At 43.1% G+C, this 16576-nt stretch overlaps 1 protein-coding gene across 3 annotated transcripts in view; it reads left to right on the top strand.

The window, feature by feature from the left end:
* Nucleotides 1-8615, top strand: part of CD40 (CD40 molecule) — a 91833-nt gene extending 83218 nt beyond the window's left edge. For 2 of the 3 annotated variants that reach the window (XM_069952051.1, XM_069952050.1), the window contains 4 exons: nt 1029-1084; nt 2796-2891; nt 3792-3832; nt 3928-8615. In XM_069952051.1, coding sequence (XP_069808152.1) covers nt 1029-1084; nt 2796-2891; nt 3792-3832; nt 3928-4086 — 352 coding nt within the window. In that variant the 3' untranslated portion in view covers nt 4087-8615. The remainder of the gene's footprint in view (nt 1-1028; nt 1085-2795; nt 2892-3791; nt 3833-3927) is intronic. The other variant, XM_069952052.1, reaches the window with a different exon arrangement.
* Nucleotides 8616-16576: the final 7961 nt, after the last annotated feature.

Here is a 16576-nt window from a genome sequence, read left to right as displayed (position 1 = left end):
TACAGGTCAGTACTGATTGAGCATTTATTTTTTCTTAACCAGAAATGTGGTTTATTTTGTCTTTTTCCCTTTTTTTTTTTTTTTAATACTTTTAAACTATTTTTATTTTTGGTCCCAAGGGACTTGACCTCTTGACCATTAAATTCCTTGATCACTTTACGGATATACAGAAACACTTTTGTATTGCTGGATATTGTGCCTGTCAGCACTAAACCAAGAGGTATCCTATTTGGCCTTGCCTGGTGAATACCCAATAAGAAATAGATGTCAAACCTAGAGGCCTACTCTTTGCCCCTTTTGCTATGTAAACCATCAGAACCCTATGATCATTATTGACTGCAGCATCCAAGAATTTAAATAACTTGCATTACCTCTCTTCGATGACGGTGGGAGTGCATGGCGACAGCACATTGAGGCTATGTCCCCACAACACCTTTTTAGGTGAAATTATGGCCGTTGTTTTTAAAATAACGTCTGTTATTTTATAATGGAGGACATAAATATTGATTATGATCATTATAAAAAAAAAAAAACTACTGTTTTTTTTATCTCAAAAAGACGTTGTGGGAACACAGCCAGGTTTTGTGCCAAATCTTTATTTGCAAGAAGGTCACTCCTATACCGAGCTACTCACATGGTGTCCCATTGCCATCTGCTGTTATCTGTAGCTGTCTGCTGAAACCCAGCAGCATAAAAATTTCTTGCAGTGCCCCCACAGGCACAATGAAGCATTACACAGTTCCCTTTAAATCTAATAGACTATCCCCAGCATGCAAAGACGTACCAGATCATCCAGCATAAGAGGTGCTCTTTGTAGAGGGGCTCTTTGACTCTCCGTTTTTTCTCAAATGTGAGGGGCCTGAACGAGATCGCAAATCTAAACAGACAATTCTTCAGGTTTAATGCAACTTATAGTTACCATAGCTGTTCAGATGCTTACATGTAATATAATATACAATAACTTATTTTATAAAAATATATATATATATATATACTATTGCTACTAATGCCAAGTTCTTTTGCTTTAGGTGCGGTGATACAAAGGTGATAAAACAAGGGACGCCTACCAGTGATGTTGTCTGTGGTGAGTTGTTACCCCTGCCTAAAAAATGTCATGTTTAGATATTTGTTTATTTTTCATATTGCTCAGTGAAATCCTATAGTAAGCAGATCAATCATCCATTTCAACGGTCAGCGACAAGGTGAAATATAATGGCCGCAGTATGCAGTATAACTTATGGTGACCTATTAAGTAAATAATAAGCCATCCCACTTACATAGGTACATAGTACGGTTAAAAAAAAAAAAAGACACAAGTCTATCAAGTTCAACTAAGGTGGGGATGGATGATGATGGGTACATTCTATACATCTGCATTTACATTATTTTGGCCTGTTTTGAAGCCCTCCACTTATTACTTTCATTTGCTGAAGAGTATTTTGAAGTGGCGGTGTGGAGAGCAGAATATAGTGGCCATATATAGCTCCTTTAATACAAATAGAGTGGGTTCATACTAGTGTTCATACTGTTTGGCTTATTAGACTCATGGTCAGAACATTTGGTTGTAATACAGATATAAAAATACATTCATAATAGACTCAACCTCATGAGTGTCAACCTTAGCCTTGGTCTTATCTTGTCGACTTCACTTCTGTAACTCAATATTCATCATGTCTGAATTTGTGAACTCAACAAACCCTTTAAGAAGAGCCACTTTAAAGTAGAAGTCCCATGGAAGTACAAAAAAAATTAATAAAAACTGAACTCACCCGTCCTCGTGCTCCCAGGTCCCATTTACGTCAGACGGCTGTCATCTTCAGAATAACGTCACGCACTCGGCTTCTCCAGCTGAAACATCATGGCCCGGCTGAGCAATTGCCCGCTCAGCCAGACAGTGACTGAGATGGTGTCCTGTCCCTGTCACTGATTGGCTGGGTGCACAGTCACTTACTTCTGTGGAACTTCTCCTTTAGGCTATGTTCACACTACGTATGAGTCCGGCCGTAGTTCGTACGCAGCCGTACATGTGCGGCTGAAAGTACGGCCGTGGGAAAAATAGACATACGGCCGGATTGCGAACATGCGGGCGAACCGCAAACATACGCCAGTAGTAGAGTTATGCTTCCCTAGCTTGTTTCGAAGTCATTTACTTGGAAATCTTCACCCAGCCCAATAAAACACACAGAACCTTTTGGATCTAAAAATCACGTTCAATTTGGCTGAAATAAGTACTCCGTACGGGACCGCATGGAAATCCACGGCTGTGAGTTGAAACATTTCCGTCCTCAAACAATGGTCTTGTTCATTTTTCACGGCGCCGTATACGATCCGGCCGTAAGCTCATACGTAGTGTGCATTGTGCGGGCGTATATCGTATACTTTCAAGCGAATGCATCAACTTCAAAACTACAAGCATATATTTGCGGTTCGCACTACGGCCGGACTCATACGTAGTGTGAACATAGCCTAAAAGCGTACCTGCAAAACTGCTTGTGATCGCAAACCCTATTGATTTCTTAAAAAAAAAAATTGCACCAAAGATATCGTTGGATCTTGCCTTGGGAGATTTTAGGTTTTCCTAGGTTTTCCGATTTTCCTGGGACAGGATCTAATTCTGATCTTTACACTAAGAATAGATATCATGCATGAAGCTGTATGACACTCATGTACATATAACTATAGTGTAGCCTACATCACAGCTTCTATACCTATAAAATGGGGCATCCTGTTGTACACAATTCCTATACATTTACTGCTAATTGTGACGCTGATGTCTTTTTTTTTTTCTATTGCAGAACCGAGCCCATCTGATGCTCAGTCTTACGCTTGGGTCTATATCATAGTTTTCTTGGTGATCTTACTGGTGCTTGTTTTTTTTGCCAAAATCTATTGTAAGTACAACAGAGAATAACACTTTAGCTTAGAATTTTTTCCCATTTTAGTAAGATCATCTAGTAGTCCAATGTGTGCAGCGTAGCAGTCTCTTGAAATCTTCCATAGGGGTAGGAAGGATGTTGGATATGAGACATGTCTGGAAAGGTCCCCATACGTCTTATACTTTTGTCAGCCATACCCACCCGCAGTATGAGGTCTGTGAGGCTCCCCCGAATGACCACTGACAGATGATGTCAGGGGTGATAGGTGTTGGGTATGATGAAGATGGAAAATGGAGCAAAAAATTTGCCCCCAAACATCCTCGTAGGTGGAAAAATAAAACTGTTATAGAAGTCACAATGAGTAACGCTAGTATGACTGATATAATCCTACATTAATCTCCTGGGATGAGCAGAATTATTGTGATACTATACAGTGACCACCTATGCTAAAAAGTAATGTTCTTGATGGATGGGGGGGGATCTTTTTTTTAAATTGGAAATTTTCTTATGACTTTCCGCATTCCCCCGGTTTCCCCCTATGACATCTTTGGTCCCCGGCCAAACAATCCTGCATCCATTTTCCGGGACAGACTTGTCAGCCAATCACCAACTGAGATGGGACAGCGACGCGGGCGGTGATTGGCTGTGCGGGCTGTCACTGCCAGACAAGTCCGTCTCATAAGTGGAGGCAAGATGGTTCAGCCGGGGACCAAAGATGACATCGGGGGAGCATGGATAGGTAAGAATAGGCTATATGTTCTGTTCTGTGCCTGGGCAGCAACATATTGACTTAATTTTAAGCGGAATACCCCTTTAGCACCATACTACCTTCTTATTATGTAGGACATGAAATCTTTAGCCATCCTTTATATTATGTTCTATAACCTGCATTACTATTATGTATCTTTCATTCAGTTATGAAATCATGCCGTAAAGACAAGAACAAAGATAAGCAGGTAAGGGATTATCATAATCATCTATGCGTAACACATGTACGAAACTATCCCCCCCTAACACTATTGTCATGGTTCTTTCTTGCCTCGAATTTTAGCAGAATCCACCAGTTGAAAACAACCAACAATTGCTTATCAGAGATGTGGAGGGAAACCATCCTGTAGAAGATCAGGACGATCAGGATATTACAATGCAAGGTCTGCCGGTGGCCCAGGAGCAGGGGAAGGACTACCACATGTCACAGGAGGAGGTCTGATAGGACCATGTCAGCATCGGCATAGGCCTGGAACTGGACATTTGTGATGGGCAGCCGTCTCACACTCATTATTAACTTCTCAAAGAAGAGTTTGCCACATCTGTAATAACGATTGAACTGGGCTTCATCTTCATCTCCATGTGTTTTTATGTGACTTTGCAAAATATTTTTTTTTTGTATTATTGTTATTTATTCCTTTTTGTTCCTCCCTTAAAATATTCCAAATGGCTGTACTGACTGTCACTTTAAGTAATGCTCACCAGTTGATGTGAACATGTGCAGCATATGCCTCGGAATAACTCCAGGTACATATCCCAAATGTAACCCCTGGCGACCTGATGGAGACCTATGGCCTCTGCTGTGTTAGTATACCATGGCATACCATTATTCTCACTGTATAGCGGATCACCACATGGTATTATTAATATTATTATTTATTATTTTCATTATGGCTAATGTCTGACATACGCTACTACAAGGCTATACGGTCACATCAGAGGGATGCATTACAAGTCACGCATAGGTTGTGATTAACGTTGAATACAATTTAGTATATAAGTATATGTACATAATTTATCTATGTTCTAAGTTGAGTAAATTTGTAAATACGTTGCATCATTTATACTGTACTGATCCTGAGTTACTACTTGTGTTGTTGTCCAGAGCTGCATTTACACCTTTGCTGGTTGTTACTGGAAACAGTTGACAGGCCTAACACTTTAGCTGAGCTCCTGTGTCTGGTGCACACTGTAGGTCCTGTAGGTCCTGCAGCACCACTGTACAAAGCAAAACAGTGAAAGGAGAAGTCCGGCGATTTATAAAATCCAGCAGCTGGAATAAGCAGGGAGGAAATTCATTAATAATACTACTAACCTCTCCCTGTGCCCATGGTGAACGGCGGGACTGGCCGTGGGACCTCCGCCCGGCTCTGGGATCTCCAGCTCTGACATGTCACAATGGATCGACGTCGCTCCAGCCATTGATTGGCTGAGCAGTCAGTCCATCAGCCGGGACAGGCATTCTCCCCCGAGTTGGGGGAAAATGCCTTCTGGCAGGGGTCCTGGGGCCAGTCCCACCTCTCAACATGGGCTCGGGGAAAGATAAGTTCTTACCTGTAATCAATTTCCCACCTGCTGGCTGCCAGATTTGATAAACCGGTAAACTTCTCCTAGGGCTTAAAGGGGTTTTCCTATCTTGCACTATAGGAGATATCTATCTGATTGCTGGAGGTTTGACCTCTCGGGCCCCCATTATCTTGTTGCAGAGACTTTGAGCATGCTTAAGACTATTCATTTGGCATATGAATATCGGTGTTTGAAGAGGTTGGATACAGCCTTAGGGAGTGCCGGAAAACATAGATACAACCATATGCCATAGTCTGTATCCATGTTTTCCCGGACTCTCTTCTCCAGTGACCAGTGTTCAAATGCCAAACAATCGGACTCGAGCATGCACAAACTGAGCTCATCTCAGATACACAACTATAGATTCTTTATAGGAGCCATTGGTGATAGCCGCTCCCTTCTTGGAGACTCGGATAGGGGATGCCTCAACAAGATGGGGAAACCCCCTTAATTCCCAAGATTGGTAGAGAGGTTAGATCCCCACGTTCCTATCACTTTATGGGAATACCTCTTCAATAAGAATTATTTTAATTGTACAGAGCGAGTCCCTTTTTAAAATGTCTTTGCCCATTTTGCCAAGGTGCTACAAGTTTTTATTTCTTATTCCTGATGCTTTTAGTCTTTCTGGAACTGACTCCTTATAATTAATGGTAAAAGTATCCTCTAATGTGTGTTGTACAGGAATGGGGTTGCGGTCATAGTAATAAACTCTGTTAGACAATCCATTAAAGAGGAAGAATAGATGTCTTTTATTTAAAGAAATATCCGCTTCTGAACCGCTACTTAAACATTGTCAATTTCCAATTGTTTGCTTTACTTGCCTTGTTCTGATTTTAGGTTCTGTAGTTTTTCTGGATTCTGCTAGATTCCTTTTTTTTTCAGAATCGGTGTCAGTAAGGGTCCTATTACACGGAGCAATAATCTGCTGAATCAGGGCGATTCGGCAGATCATGGTTCCATGTAAGGCTATGTGCACACTGAGGAAAAGGCGAGTAATTAGGTGAGGAATTGAAGAGGAATTTAAGCTTGAAATTCCTCCCGTAAAATATGTACAGAGCAAAGTCCCATTGTGTTCAATGGGTTTTCTGCTCTGTTGTTCACACTGCAGAATTTCCGAGCAGAAATTTCTGCTGTAGATCTGCTAGAGGAATCCTATAGAAGTCAATGGGGGGCTTAAATTCTGCCTGAAAACTTTCTGCTTCAATTCCTCGAGAATTGCTCAGTGTGCATATACCCTTATAGGATTCCTCTAGCGGAATCTGCCCAAAGAATTGACATGTCAATTCTTTGGGCAGAAAGCATATCAGCAGCAGAAAATTCTGCTTGGAAATTCTGCAGTGTGAACAACAGAGCAGAAATCCCATTGAACACAATGGGACATTGTTCTGTACATATTTTACGGGGAGTAATTTCAAGCTGAAATAAGAGCGGATTCCTCTTCAATTCCTCGCCTAAGTCCTAACCAATTCCTCAGTGTGAACCCACCCAAATAGAGAAAGCGGTCAGCCAATGACAACGATCATCGTCCGATCGTGTCTCTTGGTCCTGACCATCAGCTGCTGGGCGCGCATTACTACGTGTAATAGTGATGTGCGTCTGACAGCTGTCGGCTGTATACATATAGACATACATATACATATATACATACATATACATACAGCCCTAGCAGATTGTCGCTCGCTTAAACCAAGTCATGTAATATGGCTCTTAAAGACATCTTACCACAGTGTCATTTGCTGTTGTCTGTTTAAAAGGACCATTGGCAGAATTTAGAGTGGCTAAAATTGGTGGCTGCTGTGGTATCCCTCCTAAGTCAATGATTGGCTGAAAGTGCAGTTCTTGTGGAATGTATATGTAACAGGACGAGCGGGGAGTGATGTGCATATTGGATTCTTTTATGAAAAATTTAGACCCCAAACAGAATGCCATACAGTGGCTATGTTCACACAATGTATTATTTTTTTTTAAAAACGTCCAGTCTATTCATACTGAAATGATATGAATTGAAGTCAATGGAACAATGGCCGTTGTTTTCACACAATGCAATAAACAACGACCTCTGTTTGGCACTTGAAACAACAGCCGTTGTTGAATACATGGAAAACAATGTCAATTCTTTGAAAAATACTATGTTGTGTCAACATAGCCTTGAAGGTGCACATTTATTTTAAGGGAACATTTTCATAAAGGAGAAGTCCAGACAGACCTCTGTTATTCACAAGTTCCATGGAGGATAAAAGAAATAACAGCCCCGGCTCCAGGGCTGGTGGCCACATACCGCCGATTCCCCCTGAGTGGGGACCCAGGTCATGACGTGTCAGGTCCGCTTAGTCACCGGCCGAGGCTTGTTCCTTTTTTCAAAACGCTGCATTTGGCAACATTTTGTTCTCGTGCATCTGCCTGGCACTATGCAGTGTAGACGGGCCCCCAGTGTGATGATATCCCCTCCCATCAGTGACGCGCCTCCATTAGAATCAACAGGGCCACGTCACTACGGAGAAGGGATATCGTCACACTGGGGGCAACGGGCCTACCTCCAGTGCATAGAGGCCGGTTGGTGCATGAGAAGAGAACGGTGCGGAACGTGGGGACTGAGTGGCACACCACCGGGAAAAATGCCTTCCCTAATGGTACATTCACTTTAAAAATAATTTATATATATATATATATATATATATATATAGACAATGACACTTCATTGTCAAATTACAGAAGTAAAGTTCTTCTATATAGAACTGTTTACACCCATAACCACTTACATATTAAGCTGCAGTTCTTGTCACAGTATATGAGATACAATGCACAGCTGGTTATTTATTTGCTCGTTAGAAGTATTATCAGGTGTTTAACACTGTCTTGTAGGAAAACCGTATATCATTATTATTCATCCTGTACTGAACTGGGATCCCGCTGCTTACAGTCCGCAGGGTTCCACTTACCCCTTTCCCGGATATGTTGATTTTCAGCATTCAGCAACTCTTCTGGTTGTATTAAGGTTCCTTAAAGAATATTTCAGCTCAGTTTTTAAAACGCAGATTGCCAAAGATGTGCCGTATTTATTAACCCCTGATTGATACAATGACCATTCCATGTAAATCTGCCCCATAGTGCTTACTACTCATCCAATGGGCAATCTGTATGCATTGTGTCCATATTTTATGGATGATAGTTCAGATGGAGGAAGTTGATCTTTCCACTAGACCAGTCATCTCTGCCATTCATGCTACCTAATATAAGTATATCATTGGATAATGTAAGTATATGTGTACAGGAGCTATGTGCATGTAGTGTGTATGGCATCATTGCCAAATAAACCTAATTATCAATTTAACCGTTTTTTTCTTCTTAAAGCTACAGTATGTAATATTTTATGCTTGGTTTCTTAATAAAACATGGTTATAAAGACTCTATGGTACTGTTGATCTCAGGGAGACTATGCAAAACGATAACACTGCCGGCTGCTAGCGAAAGCGCTCAATGCAGTGAAATCCTAGGTGCATTGCCCCCTGGGAAACATGAACATGCAAAAAAAAGAGCCCGTGGAGCCTCATTGAAGAGTCTCAAAACACAGGACTAACCAGATATCCCTCCGGGAAGGACCCAGCCGAGGGGTGGCTCCTGTAGGTAAACCACCATATTAAGTGGCCCTATAAGTCAATGTAATGTCAAGGGAAAAACCAAGGCTAGGTATCCATCCACAGACAGCTGTTTCGGAGAGTTGCCCCTCATCAGTATGGAGCACTGTTACTGTTGACTTTTTACAATTTTCTCACACTTTGAAAAGAGAATTTTTTGACAAGCTGAATGTAGTTTCATTATAAAAATAGGGAATTGAATATTGCTATTCAACAATTTTAATTACAAAATATATATTGTGTTAAGCCTTTCTTAGCAAAGGAGAAAAGCTTCCGTTGTGCTATATCACACGTGCTGAGATTTGGCCGTATCCATTATACTGAACAGTCGCTAAACATGCATGACCCTGGGGGTAACACAGACAAGATTGACAGCAAGGTTGAAGCAAGGTATTCTGAGGTCCTTCCATGGCCAGTTCCAGGTTTTTTGTGGGCTTTCGGGCAACAGAGCCTCAGCGGGCCCCTCATTCTTCCACTATGCACCCATCATCCACACACTATGCACAATCAGTTGAGACACCACTAACATACACAAACATACATTATTTGTCAGGCTGCTCTCCACACTGTAAGGTTCAGGACCTTCGGGTCATGTGATCAGGTCCTTCACCCTTTTCTCTCTCTGTACAGGTCCTGCTCTGTCTCCTGTGTCTTCTGCACTACAGTGAGCAGGCTCAATATTAGAACACCGGGCCCCTCTCTATCTATGGGTCCCTAGAGGCACTGTGGACCCAGCACTTGCCCAGATAAGCCCTGTGCTGACATCCAACCAGTAGCGGTCTTGGGCACCACGCATCCAACGCAATTGCGTGGGGCCCCCGACATCCAGGGGGGCCCCGCTCTGGTGCCCAAGACCGCTGTGGCTAACTATGTGCGCTCGTAACGAGCGCACATAGTTACAGGCAGCAGCGGCACTGACAGGGCAGGAGCCATTGGCTCCCTCTCTGTCAGTCACTCTTGTGGCCGCAGGAAGTGTTTTCCCTGCGGTCACAAGAGGCTGCTCTGTGTCTCTGGTGCCGGCGCTCGAGGCGTCACTGGAGCGCCGGTGCCATGACAACGGGAGAGCGACCTTATGTGACCGCCGGTCCCAGGTGAGTAAAAATGTTTTTTTGTTTTTCTTTTGTGTTATATACTATATAGGAGGTAGAGCACACAGTGGGGGCCTATATAAAACGGGAGGAGCTCACAGGGGGGCTATATAAACGGGGGGAGCGCACAGAGGGGCTATATAAAACGGGAGGAGCGCACAGGGGGGCTATATAAACGGGGGGAGCGCACAGGGGGGCTATATAAACGGGGGGAGCACACAGGGGGCTATATAAACGGGGGGAGCGCACAGGGGGGCTATATAAACGGGGGGAGCGCACAGGGGGGCTTCATAAACGAGGGGAGCACACAGTGGGGGTCTATATAAGCGGGGGAGCGCACAGGGGGGCTATATAAACGGGAGCACACGGGGGCTCTATATAAGTGGGGGAGTGCACGGGGGCTATATAAACGGGTGGAGCGCACAGGGGGGCTATATAAACGGGAGCACACAGGGGGCTATATACAAGTGGGGGAGCTCACAGGGGGGCTATATAAGGGGGGAGCTCACAGGGGGCTATATACAAGTGTGGGAGCTCACAGGGGGCTATATACAAGTGGAGGAGCTCACAGGGGGCTATATACAAGTGGGGGAGCTCACAGGGGGCTATATACAAGTGGGGGAGCTCACAGGGGGGCTATATAAGGGGGGAGCATACAGGAGGGCTATATACAAGTGGGGGAGCTCACAGGGAGGCTATATTCAAGTGGGGGAGCACACAGGGGGTATATAAAACTGGGGGCAGCACACGGGGTATATAAAACTGGGGGCAGCACACGGGGGGTATATACAACTGGGGGGAGCACACGGGGTATATACGACTGGGAGCAGCACACAGGGGGTCTATATAGTATACTGGGGGAGCACACAGGGGGGCTATGTATAACTGGGTGATCACACAGGTCTATATATAACTGCGGGAGCACACAGGGGGGTCTATATACCACTGGGGACAGCACACAAGAGGTATATACTACTGGGGGCAGCACACTAGTGGTATTTACTACTGTCGGCAGCGCACAAGGGGTCTATATAACTGGGGGCAGCACACAGCGGTCTTAATTACATTGGGACTGCACAGAAGTGCCTATATGCCTCACTACTATACTGGGGCACAGAACATACCTAATTATTAAGTGGGGGCACAGGGACACCTTTAATCTGTGGGGGCACAGAGGGGCGTAACTACTATATAGTTGTAGAGGGGACCTAACTACTGTATGTGTTGGAGCCTAAAATATTTCTCTGACAGATTTTGGAGGGAAGATTACCAGCCGGGAAAAGACTTCAAGGTGGCCCAGGCTGGATGGAGAGAGAAAGAAAAAAAAGTAAAAGACGCTGATCAGAGAAGACGCCTCCTGTAAGTCACTGGATGTAACTGCACTCTGTCCGTGCAGCCCTTGCTAAAAGATAATTCATCCATGTAATAGGCTTAGTAGACGAGCAACGATCTAGCAGATGGACACTTGTTTACATCATTGATCGTGCCTTCATCAGCCATCTAATAGGACCTTATGCTGGGTAAGTTATGTTATGCCCATTCTATCTACTGTTTAATATGTTGTTGTGGAATATATTTGGAATAAAATAAAATACTTATTAAATAAAAAATATTAATTTCCCTTCCCTTCTCCCTACCAGCCAAAAATCGCTGCAGAATCTGCTGGGACGACATCGTAGCTTGGACATTTTTTAAGCACCCTCCTTTTTCCCACCCATAGGAATAGGTATATTCCATGTTAGGTAAATAGGTCTCCCAGTAAGACGGAAGGTCCACCAGTAGGTAAGTAAATCCTCTTAGTAGGTAGGTAGGTAGATCTTACAGTAGGTAGTTTCCCATGTACATAGGTAGAACCCCCCCCCCCCCCAGTGCATAAGTAGATCTTCCCAGTAATTAGTTAGGTGCAACTATAAGTTTGATAGGTAAGTAGGCAGGTTCCCCCAGAATACAGGTAAGTAGTACCCCCTAGTCAGTAGATATGTCACCCTTTACCAACATAAAAAAGGCAAACCCTAAGTAAAGTCACCTTCTATATGCCCCTACACTGGCACAGAAGTCTGGATCTGCTGACTTTTAGACCACAAGTTTAAAGTGTCACTGTCGTTTAAATTTTTTGTTGCAGAAATCTTTGTAATTGGGTTTATTAGCCGAAAAATGCATTTTTATTATGAAAAAGCAGTTTAAAGCTCTCCCCCCTGTCTTCATTGTTTTCTATGGAGAGGGGAAGAGTGGGGGAGATGGGGCACCAAAACAGAGAGTTAATTCACAGCTACATCACAGGGCTATCTTCTCTGACAGTCAGCACTGACCTCTCTGACCTCTGAATATAGCTTTCCTTTCACACAGGTCCCGCTGTGTAATCCTTTGTTCTCTGCTGGGGACTAATCTCTCTCCTCCCCCCTCCCCTCTCCATAGAACAGACAGGGCCGACTGATGTAAAAGAGTCAAGATTTCCTGATAATGAGCAGTGAATGAGCAGTGAATCTGAATGCAGATAATGGCATATTTGCCTAATAAACCCAATTACAAAGTTTCTTAAAATCGCCTGGACTATTTATTTCTGCAAAAAAAGAAACGACAGTGACACTTTAAAACACCCTTTACAAGAGTATTCAATGGGCAAGTGGCTTTTTGTTCCATCACCATTTCCAGTTGCATCTTTATGTGCTTTATGTGCTATTAGATGAGCAATAAGCCACATATGAAAGTTATATTACTTGAATGGAGAAGTGCTATAAACAAAATTTAATAAAATAATAGATTTCATTGTCATAATAAGAAAGCTGTTACTAAGGAAAGGAAATGTTTTCTCTTGCCTTTTTTAACAATGAATTTTTGCACCAATTGGATTCCTATGGTTTCCTAATCATCGTTATGAGGATGACTTATGGGAAAATTGGTGGTTTATTATACGATACACACATTTTTATAAGTAGCAATTGTTTTTATCTTATCCACTGCCGCAAATGATGATGTGCACTAATAGCTTCCATCTCTTTTACCATCTTGGAAAATTAAAGGGGTATTCCAGGAAAAATTAAAGTAGGAAAGTAGGAGATCGTGGGGGGGTCCGACCCCTGAACTCGCCGGTGATCTCTGTATCAGACCCCGACGGCTCTGTTAATGAATAGAGCCCCGGGTTCAGCTCGTGACCTGCATGCTCTATCCATTCCTATGAATCAACGGAAAGAGCCGAGTATGCCGAAAGAGCGCTGTACTCGACTCTTTCCTTCGCTCCATAGGAATGAATAGAGCCGCAGGTGGTTTGCTGACCCAGGGCTCTATTCATAACAGAGTCGGCGGGGTACGATACGGAGAGCGCTGGGTGTTTAGAGGTCGGACCCCCGCGATCTCCTACTTTTCCCCATCCCGTGGATAGGGAAAAAGCTAATTTTTCCCGAAAAACTTCTTTAATACAACAGGCTTTGTCGATTTTGTTGGTCAGCAATGGTAGTAAGATAATATTTATGCTGTTCAACATGGATATGGAACCCAATTCACTGTCTATGGGACCAAGTGCCTTATTAAGCGATTGCCGACCTTTTAGCTCATCGCTCGCTTCCCCCTCATTTCCTACTTGCTATACTGTGCTAGTACATGCGCAGACAGGGAGTAGCCACCTTAACGATCCTTAAACCCATTGAAGTCAAAGGTCGTCTGCTGCTGTTACTTCTGTTGCTTGGAGCGACAAACTGAAGACTATCGCTGATTTTTCGAAAAACGTTGAAAGACCACTATCAGTCTACATTGTGATAACTGTTTAGTGTCATAGGACCCTTAGAGAGTGATTGGAGCAAAGGCCAAACATCTGACATATATATATATATATATATATATATATATATATATATATATATACATATATATATCATAATCAATGCTGGTCCCAGCAGTTGGATCTTCACTGATCAGCTATTTACTCCCTATTCTGTGTACTGTCAAAGGCTAAAGTCATGACAGATATATGTTTAGTATGAAATGGGGCTAGGGTAATGATAAAAGCTCTAACAAAGAGTGAAAATATATTAGGTCAAATAAATTGTTGGTTGGGTCATCTATACTCTTTGGTCAGCTAATAGCTATTCTCCCTAACACCATCATAAATCACCAAGCCAAGATATCCAGCTGTTCTTCTTCCTTGGGAACAAAGGATTTGGTATGTTGCATTACATATATTACCTTTTCTCCCACATAATTGGGTATAGCCAGGAGACCACCATACAAGGACAAAATAGTCTTGATCTGTCCACTTCATCTATGTATGCCCACCTTTAGCTTTCAGTTATTGCCTTTAGAGGGTCGTCTGCGGAAAGAAACCATTTGTTTTTTTCAAAATGGCCAGGGTGGCTTAAAAAATTAATAGATACTTACCAGACGATGTTCTTCTAATAGTGGCCAGAATCCCTGATGCTTACCACTTCCTGTTGACACCCAGGAAATGCCTACTCTACCAATCGCTGATCACATCAGACTCGCCTCTCTCAGTGAAATGGCTTGCCTATGTGTTATGTTTGAGTTTGCGGTCCTTTTAGTGTAAAAAGTAAATAGGGGCATGAATCACATATCTTTACTAATTGACACAACTAAATGTAATGACCTGTAAATGTAATATGAGTTCCCATTCATTAGACATAGCGAGCCACAAATATTGAAATGCTTTATAACATTTGTGGCACTTTCCAATTTATTACTAATCAGAGTCTGTTTATGTTCCCAGTTTTAACACCCCATTGGCTGTTTAGATAATAAACTGATGTAATCAAATGCAAATACATGAATGCGGCATTATAAGGAGACCTCTAAAATGATTCCGATATATATTTATTCTTGTATCAGAAGTTTCCCATCTATTGAATTGAGTTTTTTTTTAACATTTCTTTTACTTTTCAGAGACATCAACCATATTCAAAGATGTGTAATATTTCTGAGCAAAGGGGTCGAGGTTATGAGTGGAAACTGCCTATTCCATGTGGAAGTGGTAGATCAGGAAAGATTCTTGTCAAGAGTCGCATCATTACGTATCTGCCACTACGGGAAGCAGTTGAGGAGGGCACTGACTTCTCTTTTCTGTCATTTATCATCAGACAGCAGGTTTCCACCCAGAGACAACACATTCTCAGGGTATTTTTATGGCCTTTACTGTCATGAGGTCCTGTGGTTGACAGTGTTATAAGGATCCTGTAGCAGGTCTATTCAGCGGGGGACCGGAAGATGTCACATTAAATGCCGGCCATCCACTCAATTTCATCATTGTGTGAACAGATCCTTTCTGTGTTTTTAATCCACTCCTGGTTTTGGTTGCAATACTGACTGAAATATACTGACTGAAATATATATATACTGACTGAAATATACGTAGTGTGAACGCAGCCTAAGGGTGCGTTCACACCTACAGGATCTTCAGCAGATTTGTTGGTGCAGATTTGTTGGTGCAGATTTAGGCTATGTTCACACTACGTAAGTCTCCGGACGTAGCGCGTTCCGTGAATAAGCGGCCGGAGATTTACGTAGTTTGCGTACAATGGAAAGTATACGATCTACGGCTGCACAATTCACACTACGTAAGAACTTACGCCCGGATCATATGCTGCGCCGTAAAAAATGAACCAGACCATTGTTTCAGGACGGAAATGCTGTAACTTGCGCCCGTAGCGTAACATGCGGTCCCGTACGGAGTGGTGACTTCTTTATTTTTGCACTTTTCTTTGCCGATCCAAAAGGTTCTGTGGGGTGTCCGGGGCTAGGCGAAGATTTCCAAGTAAAAGACCGCTGTCAGATCGCTACGTAGGGCCCTCAGGAAGTGTAAGTAGACTACGGGCGTAAGTTCGCGGACCGTACGTAGCCGGCCGCAACTTACGTAAATCCCTGGCCGGAGTTTAACACGTATATGTCCGACCGCGAAAATATGCGGCCGGACATATACGTAGTGTGAACATAGCCTTAATGTTGTGTTCAGTTATTCAAATGAAATCTGCTGCGGATCCTGTAGGTGTGAACGCACCCTAAAAGGGAACCAATCACCATATTTTTGGCTCCCAACTGGAGATAAGCGAATATACAGTAAATAGTAAGTGAAATGCTTCGATAGCTCGGCACTCAGCTTATCAGCCGGCTGCCTTTTAACTCTGTGCCGGTCCGCTCCAGGTACCTGGAATGCTGGGTCCAGTCCTGGGAAACTTGCAGAAGTTTCCCAGGACTGGATCCAGCTTTTCTAGGCTCCTGAGAGGGGCGTTTCTGAGTCATAAGGCAGCTGGCTGATAAGCCGAGTGCCGAGATATCGAAGCGTTTTTACTGTATATTCGCTCATCTCTTCTTCCGACCTAAAAACTATTGCTAATAAAGCTGCATACACACTTTCCTAACATGTATTTACTCCCTCTGAGCCTTCTATCTACTGAAAACATATGTTTAAAAAGTCCCGCAAATGATCTCTATCTAGGCATTGGGATGAACCATCTTCCCTAACTAGTCATCATCCTGAACTGTACTGCACTGTAATCATGTCTCTCTGGGCGTGATTCTCAGTACAGTAGCTTCCTTGACGGCCTTTATAAATCTACCCGCTTCAACATCTTCACTTGGCCGGACATGCGCGGTATTGGCCGCCCACCCTCTTTGATGTAAGGAAGCTACCGCACTGGGA

Source organism: Dendropsophus ebraccatus, chromosome 14, assembly GCF_027789765.1.
Source record: "Dendropsophus ebraccatus isolate aDenEbr1 chromosome 14, aDenEbr1.pat, whole genome shotgun sequence".
Classification (NCBI taxonomy): domain Eukaryota; kingdom Metazoa; phylum Chordata; class Amphibia; order Anura; family Hylidae; genus Dendropsophus; species Dendropsophus ebraccatus.
This window is presented reverse-complemented; position numbering and strand designations above follow the sequence as displayed.